Genomic DNA, 25,013 nt, shown 5'->3' with positions numbered 1-25,013 from the left:
GTATTGATTACCCTGCAGAGTTTAGTGTCATCTGCAAATATTGAAATTCTACTCTGAATGCCCCCTACAAGGTCATTAATAAATATGTTAAAAAGTAGAGGGCCCAATACTGACCCCTGTGGTGCCCCACTGCTAACCTCTACCCAGTCCGAGTGTGCTCCATTAATAACCACCTTTGTTTCCTATCCCTGAGCCAGCTCTCAACCCACTTGCACATATTTTCCCCTATCCCCATTATTCTCATTTTATGTATCAACCTTTTGTGTGGCACCGTATCAAAAGCTTTTGAAAAGTCCATATACACTACATCCACTGGGTTCCCTTGGTCCAATCCGGAACTTACCTCTTCATAGAAGCTGATCAGATTAGTCTGACATGAACGGTCCCTAGTAAACCCGTGCTGATACTGGGTCATGAGGTTATTCCTCTTCAGATACTCCAGTATAGCGTCCCTTAGAATGCCCTCCAGGATTTTACCCACAGTAGAGGTTAAGCTTACTGGCCTATAGTTTCCGAGTTCAGTTTTTGTTCCCTTTTTGAATATTGGCACCACATTTGCTATACGCCAGTCCTGTGGCACAGACCCTGTTATTATCGAGTCTTTAAAGATTAAAAATAATGGTCTATCAATGACTGTACTTAACTCCTGCAGTACTCGGGGGTGTATCCCATCCGGGCCCGGAGATTTGTCAATTTTAGTGATTTTTAGACGCCGCCGCACTTCCTGCTGGGTTAAGCAGGTGACATTTAATGGGGAATTTTTATCACTAGACATTTTGTCTGCCATGGGATTTTCTTGTGTAAATACTGATGAAAAAAAGTCATTTAGCATATTGGCTTTTTCCTCATCCTCATCCACCATCTCACCCAGACTATTTTTAAGGGGCCAACACTATCATTTTTTAGTTTCTTACTATTTATGTAGTTAAAGAATATTTTAGGATTATTTTTACTCTCGCTGGCAATGAGTCTCTCTGTCTCAATCTTTGCTGCCTTGATTTGCTTTTTACAGAATTTATTTAATTTTCTGTATTTATTTAATGCCTCCTCACTACCTACTTCCTTTAATTCTCTAAATGCTTTCTTTTTGTCACTTATTGCTCCCCTTACAGCTCTATTTAGCCATATTGGTTTCCTCCTATTCCTAGTATGTTTATTCCCATACGGTATATACTGTGCACAGGTCCTATCCAGGATGCTAATAAATGTCTCCCATTTTCTTTGTGTATTTTTGTGTCTCAGGATATCGTCCCAGTTAATTGCACCAAGATCATCTCTCATCCGTTGGAAATTTGCCCTCCTGAAGTTTAGTGTCCTTGTAACCCCTCTATTACACATCTTTTTAAAGGATACTTGAAAACTTATTATTTTGTGATCGCTATTTCCCAAGTGACCCCCAATCCTTATATTTGATATGCGGTCTGGCCTGTTGGTTAATATTAGGTCTAGCAGTGCCCCCCTTCTTGTTGGGTCCTGAACCAGTTGTGAAAGGTAATTGTCTCTCATAATTGTCAAAAACCGATTACCTTTGCTGGAACTGCAGGTTTCTGTTCCCCAATCTATTTCAGGGTAGTTGAAGTCCCCCATAATAATGACTTCTCGCAGCTTCATCTATTTGCTTTACGAGGATATTCTCCATTGCTTCCATTATTTTTGGAGATTTATAACAAACCCCTATCAGTAATTTATTATTTTCCCCCCCTCCCCTTATCTCCACCCACAGGGATTCTACATTTTCATTAAATTCACCTATATTATCGCGCAGGATGGGTTTTAAGGACGATTTTACATATAGACACACCCCTCCCCCTCGCTTATCTGTACGGTCATTTCTGAACAGGCTGTAGCCCTGCAAGTTAACAGCCCAGTCATGGCTCTCATCCAGCCATGTCTCAGATATCCCCACCATGTCATAATTATGCTCCAACATTAGTTCTAATTCGTCCATTTTGTTGGCGAGGCTTCTGGCATTAGTATACATGCACTTTATGTTCCTCTCTGTACTTCTATTTCTTAAATTATTAACTGTTCTGACCCCACCCCCCATGCCACCGCCACCCCCAACTTCCTTATTTGTGCCCAGGTCTCTGTCTGCACTATCTTCCCCTCCTATAAAATGAATACCCCCCCCCCCCCCAATCCCTAGATTAAACACTCCTCCAACCTTCTAGCCATTCTCTCCCCCAGCACAGCTGGTCTGGAAGAAATTCTCATCATTTTGTATTCCTGAAGTACCAGATCCGTTCAATCCGAATTTATCACAAATTCTAGACTTTCTGCAAAAAGGCTTAGAAATGGGTCTCAGGCCTAGCACCCTAAAGTCCAAGTTTCTGCCCTAAGTTCTATATTTGATCAGGATCTGGCAAATCATCACTGGATTAAGAGGTTCATGATATCAGCTCATGATATTGAGGTACCATTATGGGACCTCAATCTAGTATTACAAGGGCTTAGAGGTCCACCCTTTGAACCATTATCCTCCAGCTCTCAGAAAAATCTTATGTATAGAACAATTTTTCTAGTGGCCATTACCTCAGCAAGGAGGGTGGGAGAATTACAGGCCCTCTCAATGAGAGAACCATACTTATCTATTCGGGATGACTCTATAATACTGCGCCTTGACCCTTCCTTTCTTCCAAAGGTCGTATCAGATTTCCACCGCTCTCAGGAAATTGTTCTACCTTCTTTTTGCCAAAATCCAACAAATCCAAAAGAAGAGAGATTTCATACGCTGGATGTCAGACGCATTGTATTATTTTACCTAGAGCAAACCAGCTCTTACAGAATTGATCAGAATCTATTTGTCCATCCATCGGGACAAAACAAAGGAAAGAAAGTAGCAAAAAGTACTATTGCCAACTGGATCAAGAAAGTGATAGCAGAAACATATCTTGCTCAAGATAAAATCCCTACAGTAGGGATCAAGGCTCATTCGACTAGATCAACCTCAGTCTCCTGGGCAGAAAGAAAAGGTGCATCAGCAGAACAAATCTGCAGGGCAGCTACATGGTCTTCGTTGCATACTTTCTCCAGACATTACAGATTGGACGTAATGCCCAACAAGGATTTAGCCTTCGGCCGGAAAGTACTCCATGCCGTTGTCCCTCCCTAGCGCCAACTTAGTTGGTATTCCTCCGTATGCCGTCGTGGAAGGTGACTAGAGAAAATAGAATTATTCTTACCATTAATTCGGTTTCTAGGAACCTTCCACGACTGCGCTAGTTCCCTCCCTATACTCCTGGATTTAAATCTGGGATTCAAGGTAAACCGGTGCTATGGTTTTCAGTTATAAGTCACTGGTGAGGGGGAGGTGGGAGGGCCTTTTAACCCCTCCATTTCCTGTTCCCCATTAGGGCAAAGAGGCAACCTCCGTATGCCGTCGTGGAAGGTTCCTAGAAACCGAATTAACGGTAAGAATAATTCTATTTTTCCCCCTCCCTCAAGAATTTATATGGCTCTATGCTGCGGCAGACAAGTCTCCGAACCCTACTCATTCCCCCTCCCACCTGGTACTAGTTAAAACTGGTATAGAAACCATGAGCTTCTATTGTTCTTTTAAGATTATATAGTGGCACCGAGTAGGGCTAGAGATATAAGGATTATAAATTCCGGATGTCCATCGAGAGATCTATAACTCCTTGATATCGCTAGAAGTTAAATAAGCGGGTCATGTAACTACGCCGTGTTTACACTTAAAAGAATCCCTTTGACGTGTTGAATGTTGATCATTATGTCTTTCATATACGAGGTTCGTACAGCGAGCTAGGCATAAAAATGGGTGCCATAACTCTAAGAAAAGGGGAGGATTTAGCCTCTAAGTGAGGTCACCACAGGGGGAGTGCCTTGGTTTTAGGCTAGGAAATATGTAAGTGAAGCAGCAGTCTTCACGTGTCTTTGGTCCAGAGTCCTGCTGAGAGACAGGGGTGATGCATCTGGATATATGCTCGTCCTTCCCCCCACAGCACATGGTCAGCCATGAAATATGACATAACGAAACGTAAGTGTTTTTTCAACTTTAATCCCATTTTATTTATAATTGTATTGTACATACAATAATTTTCTTCTTTCGTGAGTCGGTGCGGAGGTCTTTTTGCACACTTTGCGTGGTCTTTTTGTAGTTTTTGTGCTGACAGCAAAGATACCTTTCCTATCCTCAGTCTGTTTAGTGAGTCCGGCCTCCTTTGCTGAAACCTCTTTCATTTCTGTGTTTGTGACTTTCATCTTAACTCACAGTCAATATATGTGGGGGGCTGCCTTTTCCTTTGGGGAATTTCTCTGAGGCAAGGTAGGCTTTATTTTCTATCTCTAGGGCTAGTTAGCTCTCAGGCTGTGAAGAGGCGTCTAGGTCGTGTTAGGTACGCTCCACCGCTATTTCTAGTGTGTATGATAGGATTAGGGGTTGCGGTCAGCAGAGCTCCCACTTCCCAGAGCTGGTCCAGTGTTAGTTTAACCATCAGTTCGTTCCGTGTGCTCCTAACCACCAGGTCCATAACATGTTCCCGTCTGAGTGTGAGTAGTTATAATCGGAATTGCTGCAGTGTGCCCATTAGCCAGTACATAGTAAGACAGCCTTTCTGGTAACTAATTATCCTAGGTGCAGTACCCTGTATGACCTGAGGGTAAGCGGGGCACCAGAGAGCTGCAAGTTCCAAACGAGAACTGGGATATAGATAAATCCCCTTCAGAAAGAACCAGGGGCAACCGAACCCCAGTTCATGACAAATTGGTGTAAGTGGTGGGGATGATAAAGGTATCCTCCATGTGAACCATGACGCCATTTATCAATGCGACACTTGCCCCGATAAACCTGGTTAGTGTATGAAAGAATGCTTCAGACTGTACCAATCATTGATGCTGTCACGATTCACACCGTGACCGTCACCCCCACGTCACGGATCGGGGTGACTTTAGGCCAATAGACGGCTATCACATGTGCAGGGGTCTTATCTTAGTTATCCCTCCACTGCTACAATGTGATGAAAACACACACAAGGCTATTGACCTCTTAGTTTACAGCAGGGGCTTATTCTAGTGATCCCACTGCTCTTCAATGTGCCACGAACTGCAGGGATTTATGTATATCCCGCTTTACAGTTCTGCTTGAACTTGCAGCTCTCTGGCGCCCCCTTACCCTCAGGTCAGATTAGGGACTGCACCTAGGGTAATTAGTCGCCAGAAAGGTTGCCTGCTATGTACTGGCTATTGGGCACGCTGCAGCAAGGCGATATAACTACTCCCACTCAGGCAGGAACAATAATTATCAATGCCGTAGTCGCTACAACGACACCCAAAGGCCCGCACACGGTATGCTGCCACCAGCTTCATTTAAACGGGTCCGAAGCTAACCCAAAAAAGTAGCGTAATTCCCTTCAGAAGACTTAGGGTACGTTTTAGAACAGGAAGAACGAATCTAGTATATTAAATATTATACTCCATAAAAGGAAGGATGTTACAATATGAGACAATTGAAATATGTACAAGGAAATTATAAAATAAAGGGATTAAATGAGAAAATCAACACTTACATGTTCTCAGTTCATGTCAGGCCAAACCATGCTGCAGGCAGACCCCAGATGTCCCAATGCATAGCACAGCCCAGTCCTCAGGCAAAAAAAAAAAAAAAACACAGACTGCAGGCTGAGTTAAGTGTGGGGCTTAGATACTCCAGCCTCGTGACCTAACAAAAGGGGTTGGTTTCCTCGGACCCTCCCAATTCCTTCAAACATACCAAATTTAACAAAGTTTTAGAATGCTCGTATCTCTGCTCCAGAACATGCCAGAATCCCAGAACACCCCTAATTCAGCTTATTTTAAAATTGGCTTTCCAATGAAACCAAATTTGGGCTAGTTGGGACATGCAGTTCCAGAGAAATCAGTACTTTTTTACCTGGTGGAATTAGAGGCTAGTGCTTACAGTGGCAGATAAATCCGTCGATGGAGATTCACAATATATCATTATTTTTCTAGCCCCAATCGGAGGCCCAATATCTTACTATAACAGAACAAAGAACCACATGTCTTTATCAGACCAGTTTCTGCTGGAGGGTGCTTTGGGCCTCTACCAGCGCAATAAACCTTCCTGGCAAACCCAGGGGCAGGGCAGGCATTGAGAAGAAAAGCTAAACACTGTATATTGGATGGTTCCTCCTCCCCCCCCCGTACACGCTGTATATTGGATGGTTCCTCCTCCCCCCCCCGTACACGCTGTATATTGGATGGTTCCTCCCCCCCCCCGTACACGCTGTATATTGGATGGTTCCTCCCCCCCCGTACACGCTGTATATTGGATAGTTCCTCCCCCCCCCGTACACGCTGTATATTGGATGGTTCCTTCTCCCCCCCCCCCCGTACACGCTGTATATTGGATGGTTCCTTCTCCTCCCCCCCCCCGTACACGCTGTATATTGGATGGTTTCTTCTCCCCACCCCCCCCGTACACGCTGTATATTGGATGGTTCCTCCTCCCCCCGTACACGCTGTATATTGGATGGTTCCTCCTCCCCCCGTACACGCTGTATATTGGATGGTTCCTCCTCCCCCCGTACACGCTGTATAGTGGATGGTTCCTCCCCCCGTGCACGCTGTATATTGGATGGTTCCTCCTCCCCCGTACACGCTGTATAGTGGATGGTTCCTCCCCCATACACGCTGTATATTGGATGGTTCCTCCTCCCCCGTACACGCTGTATATTGGATGGTTCCTCCCCGTACACGCTGTATATTGGATGGTTCCTCCCCCCGTACACGCTGTATATTGGATGGTCCCTCCCCCGTACACGCTTTATACTGGATGGTTCCTCCCCCCGTACACGCTGTATATTGGATGGTTCCTCCCCGTACACGCTGTATATTTGATGGTTCCTCCCCCCCGTACACGCTGTATATTGGATGGTTCCTCCCCCGTACACGCTGTATATTGGATGGTCCCTCCCCCCGTGCATGCTGTATATTGGATGGTTCCTCCCCCGTACACGCTGTACATTGGATGGTTCCTCCCCCGTACACGCTGTATATTGGATGGTTCCTCCTCCCCCTGTACACGCTGTATATTGGATGGTTCCTCCTCCCCCCGTACACGCTGTATATTGGATGGCTCCTCCTCCCCCCCGTACACGCTGTATATTGGATGGTTCCTCCCCCGCACAAGCCGTATATTGGATGGTTCCTCCCCCGTACACGCTGTATATTAGATGGTTCCTCCCCCGTACACGCTGTATATTGGATGGTTCCTTCCCCCCCATACACGCTGTATATTGGATGGTTCCTCCCCCGTACACGCTGTATATTGGATGGTTCCTCCCCCACCCCCGTACACGCTGTATATTGGATGGTTCCTCCCCCCCCGTACACGCTGTATATTGGATGGTTCCTTCTCCCCCCCCCCCCCCGTACATGCTGTATATTGGATGGTTTCTTCTCCCACCCCCCGTACACGCTGTATATTGGATGGTTCCTCCCCACCCGTACACGCTGTATATTGGATATTGGATGGTTCCTCCCCCCGTACACGCTGTATATTGGATGGTTCCTCCCCCCCCCGTACACGCTGTATATTGGATGGTTCCTTCTCCCCCCCCCCGTACACGCTGTATATTGGATGGTTCCTTCACCCCCCCCCCGTACACGCTGTATATTGGATGGTTCCTCCTCCCCCCGTACACGCTGTATATTGGATGGTTCCTCCCCCCGTACACGCTGTATATTGGATGGTTCCTCCCCGTACACGCTGTATATTGGATGGTTCCTCCCCCCGTACACGCTGTATATTGGATGGTTCCTCCCCCGTACACGCTGTATATTGGATGGTCCCTCCCCCGTACACGCTGTATATTGGATGGTTCCTCCCCCCCGTACACGCTGTATATTGGATGGTTCCTCCCCCCGTGCATGCTGTATATTGGATGGTTCCTCCCCCGTACACGCTGTATATTGGATGGTTCATCCCCCGTACACGCTGTATATTGGATGGTTCCTCCCCCGTACACGCTGTATATTGGATGGTTCATCCCCCATACACGCTGTATATTGGATGGTCCCTCCCCCGTACACGCTGTATATTGGATGGTTTCTCCCCCCGTACACGCTGTATATTGGATGGTTCCTCCCCCCCCCCGTACACGCTGTATATTGGATGGTTCCTCCTCCCCCGTACACGCTGTATATTGGATGGTTCCTCCCCCGGTACACGCTGTATATTGGATGGTTCCTCCCCCCCGTACACGCTGTATATTGGATGGTTCCTCCCCCAGTACACGCTGTATATTGGATGGTTCCTCCCCCGTACACGCTGTATATTGGATGGTTTCTCCCCCCGTACACGCTGTATATTGGATGGTTCCTCCCCCCCCCCCCGTACACGCTGTATATTGGATCGTTCCTCCTCCCCCGTACACGCTGTATATTGGATGGTTCCTCCCCCGTACACACTGTATATTGGATGGTTCCTCCTCCCCCGTACACGCTGTATATTGGATGGTTCCTCCCCCGTACACGCTGTATATTGGATGGTTTCTCCCCCCGTACACGCTGTATATTGGATGGTTCCTCCTCCCCCGTACACGCTGTATATTGGATGGCTCCTCCCCCCCCCCGTACACGCTGTATATTGGATGGTTCCTCCTCCCCCGTACACGCTGTATATTGGATGGCTCCTCCCCCCCCGTACACGCTGTATATAGGATGGTTCCTCCTCCCCCGTACACGCAGTATATTGGATGGTTCCTCCTCCCCCGTACACGCTGTATATTGGATGGCTCCTCCCCCCCGTACACGCTGTATATTGGATGGTTCCTCCTCCCCCGTACACGCTGTATATTGGATGGTTCCTCCCCCCCGTACACGCTGTATATTGGATGATTCCTCCCCCGTACTGTTGTGAATTCTGTGGCTGAGTTCACTTCTGTGGTCACAAGTGGTATTGCAGTCTCTGGGCTTCCTCCCTCAGGTGTTTTGGTGAGCTCGTTGGCTGCCTTGCTATTTAGCTCCACCTGAGTCTGTCTTCCTTGCTCCTTGTCAATGTTCCAGTGTTGGATCTGAGCTACTGCATCTTTCCTTGGGCCTGCTGCTCTGCTAGATAAGTGCTTCTAGTTTGTTTTCTGTTTTTTCTGTCCAGCTTGCTATTAACTTTTGCTGGAAGCTCTGAGAAGCAAAGGGGTGTACCGCCGTGCTGTTAGTTCGGCACGGTGGGTCTTTTTGCCCCTTTGCGTGGTTTTCGTTTTAGGGTTTTTTGTAGACTGCATAGTTCTCTTTGCTATCCTCGCTCTGTCTAGAATATCGGGCCTCACTTTGCTGAATCTATTTCATTCCTACGTTTGTCTTTTCATCTTGCTAACAGTCATTATATGTGGGGGGCTGCCTATTCCTTTGGGGGATTTCTCTGAGGTAAGTCAGGCTTGTATTTCTATCTTCAGGCTAGTCAGCTCCTCAGGCAGTGCCGAGTTGCATAGGTAGTTGATAGGCGCAATCCACTGCTGCTTATAGTTGTGTGAGGATAGATCAGGTACTGCAGTCTACAGAGATTCCACGTCTCAGAGCTCGTCCTATTGTTTTTGGTTATTGCCAGATCTCTGTATGTGCGCTGATTACTGCACGCTGTGTTGCCCGATTGCCAGCCATAACACCGTACACGCTGTATATTGGATGGTTCCTCCCCCGTACACGCTGTATATTGGATGGTTCCTCCCCCGTACACGCTGTATATTGGATGGTTCCTCCCCCCCCCCCCCCGTACACGCTGTATATTGGATGGTCCCTCCCCCGTACACGCTGTATATTGGATGGTTCCTCCTCCCCCGTACACGCTGTATATTGGATGGTTCCTCCTCCCCCGTACACGCTGTATATTGGATGGTTCCTCCTCCCCCGTACACGCTGTATATTGGATGGTTCCTCCTCCCCCCGTACACGCTGTATATTGGATGGTGCCTCCCCGTACACGCTGTATATTGGATGGTTCCTCCCCCCCCCCGTACACGCTGTATATTGGGTGGTTCCTCCCCCCCCCCGTACACGCTGTATATTGGGTGGTTCCTCCTCCCCCCGTACACGCTGTATATTGGATGGTTCCTTCCCCCCGTACACGCTGTATATTGGATGGTTCCTCCCCCGTACACGCTGTATATTGGATGGTTCCTCCTCCCCCCCCGTACACGCTGTATATTGGATGGTTCCTCCTCCCCCCCCCCCCCGTACACGATGTATATTGGATGGTTCCTCCCCCGTACACGCTGTATATTGGATGGTTCCTCCTCCCCCGTACACGCTGTATATTGGATGGTTCCTCCCCCCCCCATACACGCTGTATATTGGATGGTTCCTCCCCCCCCCCGTACACGCTGTATATTGGATGGTTCCTCCCCCCCCGTACACGCTGTATATTGGATGGTTCCTCCCCCCCGTACACGCTGTATATTGGATGGTTCCTCCCCCGTACACGCTGTATATTGGATGGTTCCTCCCCCGTACACGCTGTATATTGGATGGTTCCTCCTCCCCCCCCCCCCCGTACACGCTGTATATTGGATGGTTCCTCCCCCGTACACGCTGTATATTGGATGGTTCCTCCCCCGTACACGCTGTATATTGGATGGTTCCTCCTCCCCCCCCCCCCCCCGTACACGCTGTATATTGGATGGTTCCTCCCCCGTACACGCTGTATATTGGATGGTTCCTCCCCCGTACACGCTGTATATTGGATGGTTCCTCCTCCCCCCCCCCCCCCGTACACGATGTATATTGGATGGTTCCTCCCCCGCACACGCTGTATATTGGGTAGTTCCTCCTCCCCCGTACACGCTGTATATTGGATGGTTCCTCCCCCGTACACGCTGTATATTGGATGGCTCCTCCTCCCCCCGTACACGATGTATATTGGATGGTTCCTCCTCCCCCGTACACGATGTATATTGGATGGATCCTCCTCCCCCGTACACGCTGTATATTGGATGGTTCCTCCTCCCCCCGTACACGATGTATATTGGATGGTTCCTCCTCCCCCGTACACGATGTATATTGGATGGATCCTCCTCCCCCCGTACACGCTGTATGTTGGATGGTTCCTCCCCCCGTACACGCTGTATATTGGATGGTCCCTCCCCCGTACACGCTGTATATTGGATGGTTCCTCCCCCGTACACGATGTATATTGGATGGTCCCTCCCCTGTACACGCTGTATAGTGGATGGTTCCTCCCCTCCCCCGTACACGCTGTATATTGGATGGTTCCTCCCCCGTACACGCTGTATATTGGATGGTTCCTCCTCCCCCGTACACGCTGTATATTGGATGGTTCCTCCCCCGTACACGCTGTATATTGGATGGTTCCTCCTCCCCCGTACACGCTGTATATTGGATGGTTCCTCCTCCCCCGTACACGCTGTATATTGGATGGCTCCTCCCCCCCCGTACACGCTGTATATTGGATGGTTCCTCCTCCCCCGTACACGCTGTATATTGGATGGCTCCTCCCCCCCCGTATATAGGATGGTTCCTCCTCCCCCGTACACGCTGTATATTGGATGGTTCCTCCTCCCCCGTACACGCTGTATATTGGATGGCTCCTCCCCCCCGTACACGCTGTATATTGGATGGTTCCTCCCCCCCCGTACACGCTGTATATTGGATGATTCCTCCCCCCCCCCGTACACGCTGTATAGTGGATGGTTCCTCCCCCCCCGTACACACTGTATATTGGATGGTTCCTCCCCCCCGTACACGCTGTATATTGGATGGTTCCTCCCCCCGTACACGCTGTATATTGGACGGTTCCTCCCCCCCCCCGTACACGCTGTATAGTGGATGGTTCCTCCCCCCGTACACGCTGTATATTGGATGGTTCCTCCCCCCCCCCGTACACGCTGTATATTGGACGGTTCCTCCTCCCCCGTACACGCTGTATATTGGATGGTTCCTCCCCCCGTACACGCTGTATATTGGATGGTTCCTCCCCCGGTACACGCTGTATATTGGATGGTTCCTCCCCCCGTACACGCTGTATATTGGATGGTTCCTCCCCCCCCCCCGTACACGCTGTATATTGGATGGTTCCTCCCCCCGTACACGCTGTATATTGGATGGTTCCTCCCCCGTACACGCTGTATATTGGATGGTTCCTCCCCCGTACACGCTGTATATTGGATGGTTCCTCCCCCGTACACGCTGTATATTGGATGGTTCCTCCCCCCGTACACGCTGTATATTGGATGGTTCCTCCTCCCCCCGTACACGCTGTATATTGGATGGTTCCTCCTCCCCCGTACACGCTGTATATTGGATGGTTCCTCCCCCCCGTACACGCTGTATATTGGATGGTTCCTCCCCCCCCCCCCACGTACACGCTGTATATTGGATGGTTCCTCCCCCTGTACACGCTGTATATTGGATGGTTCCTCCTCCCCCCGTACACGCTGTATATTGGATGGTTCCTTCCCCCCCGTACACGCTGTATATTGGATGGTTCCTCCTCCCCCGTACACGCTGTATATTGGATGGTTCCTCCTCCCCCGTACACGCTGTATATTGGATGGTTCCTCCCCCGTACACGCTGTATATTGGATGGTTCCTCCTCCCCCGTACACGCTGTATATTGGATGCTTCCTCCTCACCTGTACACTCTGTATATTGGATGGTTCCTCCTCCCCCGTACACGCTGTATATTGGATGGTTCCTCCCCCCCGTACACGCTGTATATTGGATGGTTCCTCCTCCCCCGTACACGCTGTATATTGGATGGTTCCTCCCCCCCGTACACGCTGTATATTGGATGGTTCCTCCCCCGTACACGCTGTATATTGGATGGTTCCTCCCCCGTACACGCTGTATATTGGATGGTTCCTCCCCCGTACACGCTGTATATTGGATGGTTCCTCCTCCCCCGTACACGCTGTATATTGGATGGTTCCTCCCCCCGTACACGCTGTATATTGGATGGTTCCTCCCCCCCGTACACGCTGTATATTGGGTGGTTCCCCCCCCGTACACGCTGTATATTGGATGGTTCCTCCCCCCCCCCGTACACGCTGTATATTGGACGGTTCCTCCTCCCCCGTACACGCTGTATATTGGATGGTTCCTCCCCCCGTACACGCTGTATATTGGATGGTTCCTCCCCCGGTACACGCTGTATATTGGATGGTTCCTCCCCCCGTACACGCTGTATATTGGATGGTTCCTCCCCCCCCCCCGTACACGCTGTATATTGGATGGTTCCTCCCCCCGTACACGCTGTATATTGGATGGTTCCTCCCCCGTACACGCTGTATATTGGATGGTTCCTCCCCCGTACACGCTGTATATTGGATGGTTCCTCCCCCCCCCCCCGTACACACTGTATATTGGATGGTTCCTCCCCCCGTACACGCTGTATATTGGATGGTTCCTCCCCCGTACACGCTGTATATTGGATGGTTCCTCCCCCGTACACGCTGTATATTGGATGGTTCCTCCCCCGTACACGCTGTATATTGGATGGTTCCTCCCCCCGTACACGCTGTATATTGGATGGTTCCTCCTCCCCCCGTACACGCTGTATATTGGATGGTTCCTCCTCCCCCGTACACGCTGTATATTGGATGGTTCCTCCCCCCCGTACACGCTGTATATTGGATGGTTCCTCCCCCCCCCCCCACGTACACGCTGTATATTGGATGGTTCCTCCCCCTGTACACGCTGTATATTGGATGGTTCCTCCTCCCCCCGTACACGCTGTATATTGGATGGTTCCTTCCCCCCCGTACACGCTGTATATTGGATGGTTCCTCCTCCCCCGTACACGCTGTATATTGGATGGTTCCTCCTCCCCCGTACACGCTGTATATTGGATGGTTCCTCCCCCGTACACGCTGTATATTGGATGGTTCCTCCTCCCCCGTACACGCTGTATATTGGATGCTTCCTCCTCACCTGTACACTCTGTATATTGGATGGTTCCTCCTCCCCCGTACACGCTGTATATTGGATGGTTCCTCCTCCCCCCGTACACGCTGTATATTGGATGGTTCCTCCCCCGTACACGCTGTATATTGGATGGTCCCTCCCCCGTACACGCTGTATATTGGATGGATCCTCCCCCCGTACACGCTGTATATTGGATGGTTCCTCCCCCGTACACGCTGTATATTGGATGATTCCTCCTCCCCCCGTACACGCTATATATTGGATGGTTCCTCCCCCCGTACACGCTGTATATTGGATGGTCCCTCCCCCGTACACGCTGTATATTGGATGGTTCCTCCTCCCCCGTACACGCTGTATATTGGATGGTTCCTCCTCCCCCCCGTACACGCTGTATATTGGATGGTGCCTCCCCGTACACGCTGTATATTGGATGGTTCCTCCTCCCCCGTACACGCTGTATATTGGATGGTTCCTCCCCCCCCCCGTACACGCTGTATATTGGGTGGTTCCTCCCCCCCCCCCCGTACACGCTGTATATTGGGTGGTTCCTCCTCCCCCCCGTACACGCTGTATATTGGATGGTTCCTCCCCCGTACACGCTGTATATTGGATGGTTCCTCCTCCCCCCCCCCCCCCGTACACGCTGTATATTGGATGGTTCCTCCTCCCCCCCCCCCCCGTACACGCTGTATATTGGATGGTTCCTCCTCCCCCGTACACGCTGTATATTGGATGGTTCCTCCCCCCCCGTACACGCTGTATATTGGATGGTTCCTCCTCCCCCGTACACGCTGTATATTGGATGGTTCCTCCCCCCCCGTACACGCTGTATATTGGGTGGTTCCTCCTCCCCCCGTACACGCTGTATATTGGATGGTTCCTCCCCCCCGTACACGCTGTATATTGGATGGTTCCTCCCCCGTACACGCTGTATATTGGATGGTTCCTTCCCCCCCCATACACGCTGTATATTGGATGGTTCCTCCCCCGTACACGCTGTATATTGGATGGTTCCTCCCCCCCCGTACACACTGTATATTGGATGGTTCCTCCTCCCCCGTACACGCTGTATATTGGATGGTTCCTCCCCCGCACACGCTGTATATTGGATGGTTCCTCCTCCCCCCGTACACGATATATATTGGATGGTTCCTCCTCCCCCGTACACGCTGTATATTGGATGGTTCCTCCCCCGTACACGCTGTATATTGGATGGTTCCTCCCCCGCACACGATGTATATTGGATGGTTCCTCCTACCCCGTACACGATATATATTGGATGGTTCCTCCTCCCCCGTACACGCTGTATATTGGATGGTTCCTCCCCCGTACACGCTGTATATTGGATGGCTCCTCCTCCCCCCGTACACGATGTATATTGGATGGTTCCTCCTACCCCGTACACGATATATATTGGATGGTTCCTCCTCCCCCGTACACGCTGTATATTGGATGGTTCCTCCTCCCCCGTACACGCTGTATATTGGATGGTTCCTCCTCCCCCCGTACACGCTGTATGTTGGATGGTTCCTCCCCCCGTACACGCTGTATATTGGATGGTTCCTCCCCCGTACACGCTGTATATTGGATGGTCCCTCCCCCGTACACGCTGTATATTGGATGGTTCCTCCCCCGTACACGCTGTATATTGGATGGTCCCTCCCCCGTACACGCTGTATATTGGATGGTTCCTCCCCCGTACACGATGTATATTGGATGGTTCCTCCCCCGTACACGCTGTATATTGGATGGTTCCTCCTCCCCCCGTACACGCTGTATATTGGATGGTTCCTCCTCCCCCCGTACACGCTGTATATTGGATGGTTCCTCCCCCGTACACGCTGTATATTGGATGGTCCCTCCCCCGTACACGCTGTATATTGGATGGTTCCTCCCCCCGTACACGCTGTATATTGGATGGTTCCTCCTCCCCCTGTACACACTGTATATTGGATGGTTCCTCCCCCGTACACGATGTATATTGGATGGTTCCTCCCCCGTACACGCTGTATATTGGATGGTTCCTCCCCCGTACACGCTGTATATTGGATGGTTCCTCCCCCCGTACACGCTGTATATTGGATGGTTCCTCCCCCGTACACGCTGTATATTGGATGGTTCCTCCTCCCCCCCGTACACGCTGTATATTGGATGGTTCCTCCTCCCCCCCGTACACGCTGTATATTGGATGGTTCCTCCCCCCCGTACACGCTGTATATTGGATGGTTCCTCTCCCCGTACACGCTGTATATTGGATGGTTCCTCCTCCCCCGTACACGCTGTATATTGGATGGTTCCTCCTCCCCCCGTACACGCTGTATATTGGATGGTTCCTCTTCCCCCCCCCGTACACGCTGTATATTGGATGGTTCCTCCCCCGTACACGCTGTATATTGGATGGTTCCTCTTCCCCCCCCCCCCCGTACACGCTGTATATTGGATGGTTCCTCCCCCGTACACGCTGTATATTGGATGGTTCCTCCCCCGTACACGCTGTATATTGGATGGTTCCTCTTCCCCCCCCCCCGTACACGCTGTATATTGGATGGTTCCCCCCCCCCGTACACGCTGTATATTGGATGGTTCCTCCCCCCCCCCCGTACACGCTGTATATTGGATGGTTCCTCCCCCGTACACGCTGTATATTGGATGGTTCCTCCCCCGTACACGCTGTATATTGGATGGTTCCTCCCCCGTACACGCTGTATATTGGATGGTTCCTCTTCCCCCCCCCCATACACGCTGTATATTGGATGGTTCCCCCTCCCCCGTACACGCTGTATATTGGATGGTTCCCCCCCCCCACCGTACACGCTGTATATTGGATGGTTCCTCCTCCCCCGTACACGCTGTATATTGGATGGTTCCTCCTCCCCCCGTACACGCTGTATATTGGATGGTTCCTCCTCCCCCCCGTACACGCTGTATATTGGATGGTTCCTCCCCCCGTACATGCTGTATATTGGATGGTTCCTCCTCCCCCCCGTACACGCTGTATATTGGATGGTTCCTCCTCCCCCCCGTACACGCTGTATATTGGATGGCTCCTCCTCCCCCCGTACACGCTGTATATTGGATGGTTCCTCCTCCCCCCGTACACGCTGTATATTGGATGGTTCCTCTTCCCCCCCCCCCCCCGTACACGCTGTATATTGGATGGTTCCTCCCCCGTACACGCTGTATATTGGATGGTTCCTCCCCCGTACACGCTGTATATTGGATGGTTCCTCTCCCCCCCCCCCGTACACGCTGTATATTGGATGGTTCCTCCCCAGTACACGCTGTATATTGGATGGTTCCTCCTCCCCCCGTACACGCTGTATATTGGATGGTTCCTCCCCCGCACAAGCTGTATATTGGATGGTTCCTCCCCCGTACACGCTGTATATTGGATGGTTCCTCCTCCCCCCGTACACGCTGTATATTGGATGGTTCCTCCCCCGCACAAGCTGTATATTGGATGGTTCCTCCCCGTACACGCTGTATATTGGATGGTTCCTCCCCCGTACACGCTGTATATTGGATGGTTCCTCCCCCGTACACGCTGTATATTGGATGGTTCCTCTCCCCCCCCCCCCGTACACGCTGTATATTGGATGGTTCCCCCCCCGTACACGCTGTATATTGGATGGTTCCTCCTCCCCCCGTACACGCTGTATATTGGATGGTTCCTCCCCCGCACAAGCTGTATATTGGATGGTGCCTCCCCGTACACGCTGTATATTGGATGGTTCCTCCCCCGTACACGCTGTATATTGGATGGTTCCTCCCCCGTACACGCTGTATATTGGATGGTTCCTCTTCCCCCCCCCCCCCCGTACACGCTGTATATTGGATGGTTCCTCTTCCCCCCCCCCCCCCGTACACGCTGTATATTGGATGGTTCCTCCCCAGTACACGCTGTATATTGGATGGTTCCTCTTCCCCCCCCCCCGTACACGCTGTATATTGGATGGTTCCTCTTCCCCCCCCCCCCCCCGTACACGCTGTATATTGGATGGTTCCTCCCCCGTACACGCTGTATATTGGATGGTTCCTCCCCCGTACACGCTGTATATTGGATGGTTCCTCTTCCCCCCCCCCGTACACGCTGTATATTGGATGGTTCCTCCCCCGTACACGCTGTATATTGGATGGTTCCTTCTCCCCCCCCCCCCCGTACACGCTGTATATTGGATGGTTCCTCTTCCCCCCCCCCCGTACACGCTGTATATTGGATGGTTCCTCCCCCGTACACGCTGTATATTGGATGGTTCCTCTTCCCCCCCCCCCGTACACGCTGTATATTGGATGGTTCCTCCCCCGTACACGCTGTATATTGGATGGTTCCTCTTCCCCCCCCCGTACACGCTGTATATTGGATGGTTCCTCCTCCCCCCCCCGTACACGCTGTATATTGGATGGATCCCCCCCCCGTACACGCTGTATATTGGATGGTTCCCCCCCCCCCCGTACACGCTGTATATTGGATGGTTCCTCCCCCCCCCGTACACGCTGTATATTGGATGGTTCCTCCCCCGTACACGCTGTATATTGGATGGTTCCCCCTCCCCCGTACACGCTGTATATTGGATGGTTCCCCCCCCCCCCCGTACACGCTGTATATTGGATGGTTCCTCCTCCCCCGTACACGCTGTATATTGGATGGTTCCTCCTCCCCCGTACACGCTGTATATTGGATGGTTCCTCCTCCCCCCCGTACACGCTGTATATTGGATGGTTCCTCCCCCCGTACACGCTGTATATTGGATGGTTCCTCCCCCGTACACGCTGTATATTGGATGGTTCCTCCCCCAGTACACGCTGTATATTGGATGGTTCCTCTTCCCCCCCCCCGTACACACTGTATATTGGATGGTTCCTCTTCCCCCCCCCCGTACACACTGTATATTGGATGGTTCCTCTTCCCCCCCCCCCGTACACGCTGTATATTGGATGGTTCCTCCCCCGTACACACTGTATATTGGATGGTTCCCTCCCCCCCGTACACGCTGTATATTGGATGGTTCCTCCTCCCCCCGTACACGCTGTATATTGGATGGTTCCTCTTTCCCCCCCCCCCCCCGTACACGCTGTATATTGGATGGTTCCCCCCCCCCCCGTACACGCTGTATATTGGATGGTTCCTCCTCCCCCCGTACACGCTGTATATTGGATGGTTCCTCTTCCCCCCCCCCCCCCCCCGTACACACTGTATATTGGATGGTTCCCTCCCCCCCGTACACGCTGTATATTGGATGGTTCCCCCCCCCCCGTACACGCTGTATATTGGATGGTTCCTCCTCCCCCGTACACGCTGTATATTGGATGGTTCCTCTTCCCCCCCCCGTACACGCTGTATATTGGATGGTTCCTCTTCCCCCCCCCGTACACGCTGTATATTGGATGGTTCCTCCTCCCCCCCCCGTACACACTGTATATTGGATGGTTCCCCCCCCCCCGTACACGCTGTATATTGGATGGTTCCTCCCCAGTACACGCTGTATATTGGATGGTTCCTCTTCCCCCCCCCCCGTACACGCTGTATATTGGATGGTTCCTCCTCCCCCCCCGTACACACTGTATATTGGATGGTTCCCCCCCCCCCCGTACACGCTGTATATTGGATGGTTCCTCCCCAGTACACGCTGTATATTGGATGGTTCCTCTTCCCCCCCCCCCCCGTACACGCTGTATATTGGATGGTTCCTCCTCCTCCCCCCCGTACACGCTGTATATTGGATGGTTCCCTCCCCCCCGTACACGCTGTATATTGGATGGTTCCTCCTCCTCCCCCCCGTACACGCTGTATATTGGATGGTTCCCCCCCCCCCGTACACGCTGTATATTGGATGGTTCCCCCCCCCCCGTACACGCTGTATATTGGATGGTTCCTCCCCCGTACACGCTGTATATTGGATGGTTCCCCCCCCCCCCCCGTACACGCTGTATATTGGATGGTTCCTCCTCCCCCCGTACACGCTGTATATTGGATGGTTCCTCTTCCCCCCCCCCCCCGTACACGCTGTATATTGGATGGTTCCTCTTCCCCCCCCCCCGTACACGCTGTATATTGGATGGTTCCCCCCCCCCCCCGTACACGCTGTATATTGGATGGTTCCCCCCCCCCCCGTACACGCTGTATATTGGATGGTTCCTCCCCCCGTACACGCTGTATATTGGATGGTTCCTCCCCCGTACACGCTGTATATTGGATGGTTCCTCCCCCGTACACGCTGTATATTGGATGGTTCCTCCCCCCCGTACACGCTGTATATTGGATGGTTCCCCCCCCCCCCGTACACGCTGTATATTGGATGGTTCCTCCCCCCGTACACGCTGTATATTGGATGGTTCCTCCCCCGTACACGCTGTATATTGGATGGTTCCTCCCCCGTACACGCTGTATATTGGATGGTTCCTCCCCCCCGTACACGCTGTATATTGGATGGTTCCCCCCCCCCCCGTACACGCTGTATATTGGATGGTTCCTCCCCCGTACACGCTGTATATTGGTTTGATCTCGCATACACACTGTACATTAGCGGGTAAACCCATAAATATTTAGAGGGGTGAAATATAAGCGCTCTATAAATCTCTTTACCACACCCGCCCCAGGACAATGGCAGAGTCAACATCATATATCGCGCATTAGGCAAACCGCGCAGACTGTACCACTTTACACTATCTAGGGGTCAGATAATCATCAGACATGTTATCTTCCCCGGTCCCGGGAGTCTCTTACCTGCAGGCGATATGACGGAGAAAACCTCGGGACACCGCGGCCGGTAGCATTATCATAGCTGTCCTACTGAGTGACCGGCAAGGTCACTTCACTTCCGGCACCGTCTGTTCCCGGGGCAATGCATTGTGGGAGTTGTAGTCTCACGAGCTGCAGGCAGAGCGCGCGGATCCTCAGATATTAACCCTGTGAGCGCCGTCATTCTCCGCAGCAGTCACGTGATGAGACCTCTGTGGTGACGGTCAGCCAAAACATTAATACCCCTGACAGGAGAGAAGACGGCTGTGCTGTGTGTGAGCGCTGCAGTCACCTTGTACACTGACATAACACACACCTGACAGGAGAGGAGACGGCTGTGCTGTGTGTGAGCTCTGCAGTCACCGTGTACACTGACATAATACACACCTGACAGGAGAGGAGACGCCTGTGCTGTGTGTGAGCTCTGCAGTCACCGTGTACACTGACATAATACACACCTGACAGGAGAGGAGACGGCTGTGCTGTGTGTGAGCGCTGCAGTCACCGTGTACACTGACATAACACACACCTGACAGGAGAGGAGACGGCTGTGCTGTGTGTGAGCTCTGCAGTCACCGTGTACACTGACATAATACACACCTGACAGGAGAGGAGACGCCTGTGCTGTGTGTGAGCTCTGCAGTCACCGTGTACACTGACATAATACACACCTGACAGGAGAGGAGACGGCTGTGCTGTGTGTGAGCGCTGCAGTCACCGTGTACACTGACATAACACACACCTGACAGGAGAGGAGACGGCTGTGCTGTGTGTGAGCGCTGCAGTCACCGTGTACACTGACATAACACACACCTGACAGGAGAGGAGACGGCTGTGCTGTGTGTGAGCGCTGCAGTCACCGTGTACACTGACATAACACACACCTGACAGGAGAGGAGACGGCTGTGCTGTGTGTGAGCTCTGCAGTCACCGTGTACACTGACATAACACACACCTGACAGGAGAGGAGACGGCTGTGCTGTGTGTGAGCGCTGCAGTCACCGTGTACACTGACATAACACACACCTGACAGGAGAGGAGACGGCTGTGCCGTGTGTGAGCTCTGCAGTCACCGTGTACACTGACATAACACACACCTGACAGGAGAGGAGACGGCTGTGCTGTGTGTGAGCGCTGCAGTCACCGTGTACACTGACATAACACACACCTGACAGGAGAGGAGACGGCTGTGCCGTGTGTGAGCTCTGCAGTCACCGTGTACACTGACATAACACACACCTGACAGGAGAGGAGACGGCTGTGCTGTGTGTGAGCTCTGCAGTCACCGTGTACACTGACATAACACACACCTGACAGGAGAGGAGACGGCTGTGCTGTGTGTGAGCGCTGCAGTCACCGTGTACACTGATATAACACACACCTGACAGGAGAGGAGACGGCTGTGCTGTGTGTGAGCGCTGCAGTCACCGTGTACACTGACATAACACACACCTGACAGGAGAGGAGACGGCTGTGCTGTGTGTGAGCTCTGCAGTCACCGTGTACACTGACATAACACACACCTGACAGGAGAGGAGACAGCTGTGCTGTGTGTGAGCGCTGCAGTCACCGTGTACACTGACATAACACACACCTGACAGGAGAGGAGACGGCTGTGCCGTGTGTGAGCTCTGCAGTCACCGTGTACACTGACATAACACACACCTGACAGGAGAGGAGACGGCTGTGCTGTGTGTGAGCTCTGCAGTCATCGTGTACACTAACATAACACACCCCTGACAGGAGAGGAGACGGCTGTGCTGTGTGTGAGCGCTGCAGTCACCTTGTACACTGACATAATACACACCTGACAGGAGAGGAGACGGCTGTGCTGTGTGTGAGCGCTGCAGTCACCGTGTACACTGACATAACACACACCTGACAGGAGAGGAGACGGCTGTGCTGTGTGTGAGCGCTGCAGTCACCGTGTACACTGACATAACACACACCTGACAGGAGAGGAGACGGCTGTGCTGTGTGTGAGCGCTGCAGTCACCGTGTACACTGACATAACACACACCTGACAGGAGAGAAGACGGCTGTGCTGTGTGTGAGCTCTGCAGTCACCGTGTACACTGACATAACACACCCCTGACAGGAGAGAAGACGGCTGTGCTGTGTGTGAGCGCTGCAGTCACCGTGTACACTGACATAATACACACCTGACAGGAGAGGAGACGGCTGTGCTGTGTGTGAGCTCTGCAGTCACCGTGTACACTGACATAATACACACCTGACAGGAGAGGAGACGGCTGTGCTGTGTGTGAGCGCTGCAGTCACCGTGTGCACTGACATAACACACACCTGACAGGAGAGGAGACGGCTGTGCCGTGTGTGAGCTCTGCAGTCACCGTGTACACTGACATAACACACACCTGACAGGAGAGGAGACGGCTGTGCTGTGTGTGAGCTCTGCAGTCATCGTGTACACTAACATAACACACCCCTGACAGGAGAGGAGATGGCTGTGCTGTGTGTGAGCGCTGCAGTCATCGTGTACACTGACATAACACACACCTGACAGGAGAGGAGACGGCTGTGTTGTGTGCGAGCGCTGCAGTCACCATGTACACTGACATAACACACACCTGACAGGAGAGGAGACGGCTGTGCTGTGTGTGAGCTCTGCAGTCACCGTGTACACTGACATAATACACACCTGACAGGAGAGAAGACGGCTGTGCTGTGTGTGAGCTCTGCAGTCATCGTGTACACTCACATAACACACCCCTGACAGGAGAGGAGATGGCTGTGCTGTGTGTGAGCTCTGCAGTCATCGTGTACACTAACATAACACACACCTGACAGGAGAGGAGACGGCTGTGCTGTGTGTGAGCGCTGCAGTCACCGTGTACACTGACATAATACACACCTGACAGGAGAGGAGATGGCTGTGCTGTGTGTGAGCTCTGCAGTCACCGTGTACACTGACTTAATACACACCTGACAGGAGAGGAGATGGCTGTGCTGTGTGAGCGCTGCAGTCACCGTGTACACTGACATAATACACACCTGACAGGAGAGAAGACGGCTGTGCTGTGTGTGAGCGCTGCAGTCACCGTGTACACTGACATAATACACACCTGACAGGAGAGAAGACGGCTGTGCTGTGTGTGAGCTCTGCAGTCACCGTGTACACTGATATAACACACACCTGACAAGAGAGGAGACGGCTGTGCTGTGTGTGAGCTCTGCAGTCACCTTGTACACTGACATAATACACACCTAACAGGAAAAGAGATGGCTGTGCTGTGTGTGAGCGCTGCAGTCACCGTGTACACTGACATAACACACACCTGACAGGACAGGAGACGGCTGTGCTGTGTGTGAGCGCTGCAGTCACCGTGTACACTGACATAATACACACCTGACAGGAGAGGAGACGGCTGTGCTGTGTGAGCGCTGCAGTCACCGTGTACACTGACATAATACACACCTGACAGGAGAGGAGATGGCTGTGCTGTGTGTGAGCGCTGCAGTCACCTTGTACACTGACATAATACACACCTGACAGGAGAGGAGACAGCTGTGCTGTGTGTGAGCGCTGCAGTCACCGTGTACACTGACATAATACACACCTGACAGGAGAGGAGATGGCTGTGCTGTGTGTGAGCGCTGCAGTCACCGTGTACACTGACATAACACACACCTGACAGGAGAGGAGACGGCTGTGCTGTGTGTGAGCTCTGCAGTCACCGTGTACACTGACATAATACACACCTGACAGGAGAGGAGACGGCTGTGCTGTGTGTGAGCGCTTCAGTCACCGTGTACACTGACATAATACACACCTGACAGGAGAGGAGACGGCTGTGCTGTGTGTGAGCGCTGCAGTCACCGTGTACACTGACATAATACACACCTGACAGGAGAGGAGATGGCTGTGCTGTGTGTGAGCGCTGCAGTCACCGTGTACACTGACATAATACACACCTGACAGGAGAGGAGATGGCTGTGGTGTGTGTGAGCGCTGCAGTCACCGTGTACACTGACATAATACACACCTGACAGGAGAGGAGATGGCTGTGCTGTGTGTGAGCTCTGCAGTCACCGTGTACACTGACATAATACACACCTGACAGGAGAGGAGACGGCTGTGCTGTGTGTGAGCTCTGCAGTCACCGTGTACACTGACATAACACACACCTGACAGGAGAGGAGATGGCTGTGCTGTGTGTGAGCTCTGCAGTCACCGTGTACACTGACATAACACACACCTGACAGGAGAGGAGACGGCTGTGCTGTGTGTTAGCGCTGCAGTCACCGTGTACACTGACATAACACACACCTGACAGGAGAGGAGACGGCTGTGCTGTGTGTGAGCTCTGCAGTCACCGTGTTCACTGATATAACACACACCTGACAGGAGAGGAGACGGCTG

The 25,013-nt window shown here is 52.0% G+C and overlaps 1 protein-coding gene across 2 annotated transcripts in view; it reads right to left on the bottom strand.

Moving 5' to 3' along the window:
- ACADVL (acyl-CoA dehydrogenase very long chain) overlaps positions 1-20,931 on the bottom strand; it is a 50,142-nt gene extending 29,211 nt beyond the window's left edge. The window contains exon 1 of one of the 2 annotated variants that reach the window (XM_069767626.1): positions 20,618-20,931. In XM_069767626.1, the coding sequence (XP_069623727.1) occupies positions 20,618-20,673 (56 nt within the window). In that variant the 5' untranslated portion in view covers positions 20,674-20,931. The remainder of the gene's footprint in view (positions 1-20,617) is intronic. The other variant, XM_069767625.1, reaches the window with a different exon arrangement.
- Between the last annotated feature and the right edge of the window lie 4,082 nt (positions 20,932-25,013).

Source organism: Ranitomeya imitator, chromosome 4 (genome assembly GCF_032444005.1).
Source record: "Ranitomeya imitator isolate aRanImi1 chromosome 4, aRanImi1.pri, whole genome shotgun sequence".
Classification (NCBI taxonomy): domain Eukaryota; kingdom Metazoa; phylum Chordata; class Amphibia; order Anura; family Dendrobatidae; genus Ranitomeya; species Ranitomeya imitator.
The sequence above is the reverse complement of the archived record's forward strand: the minus strand, read 5'-3'. Positions and strand labels throughout refer to the sequence as shown.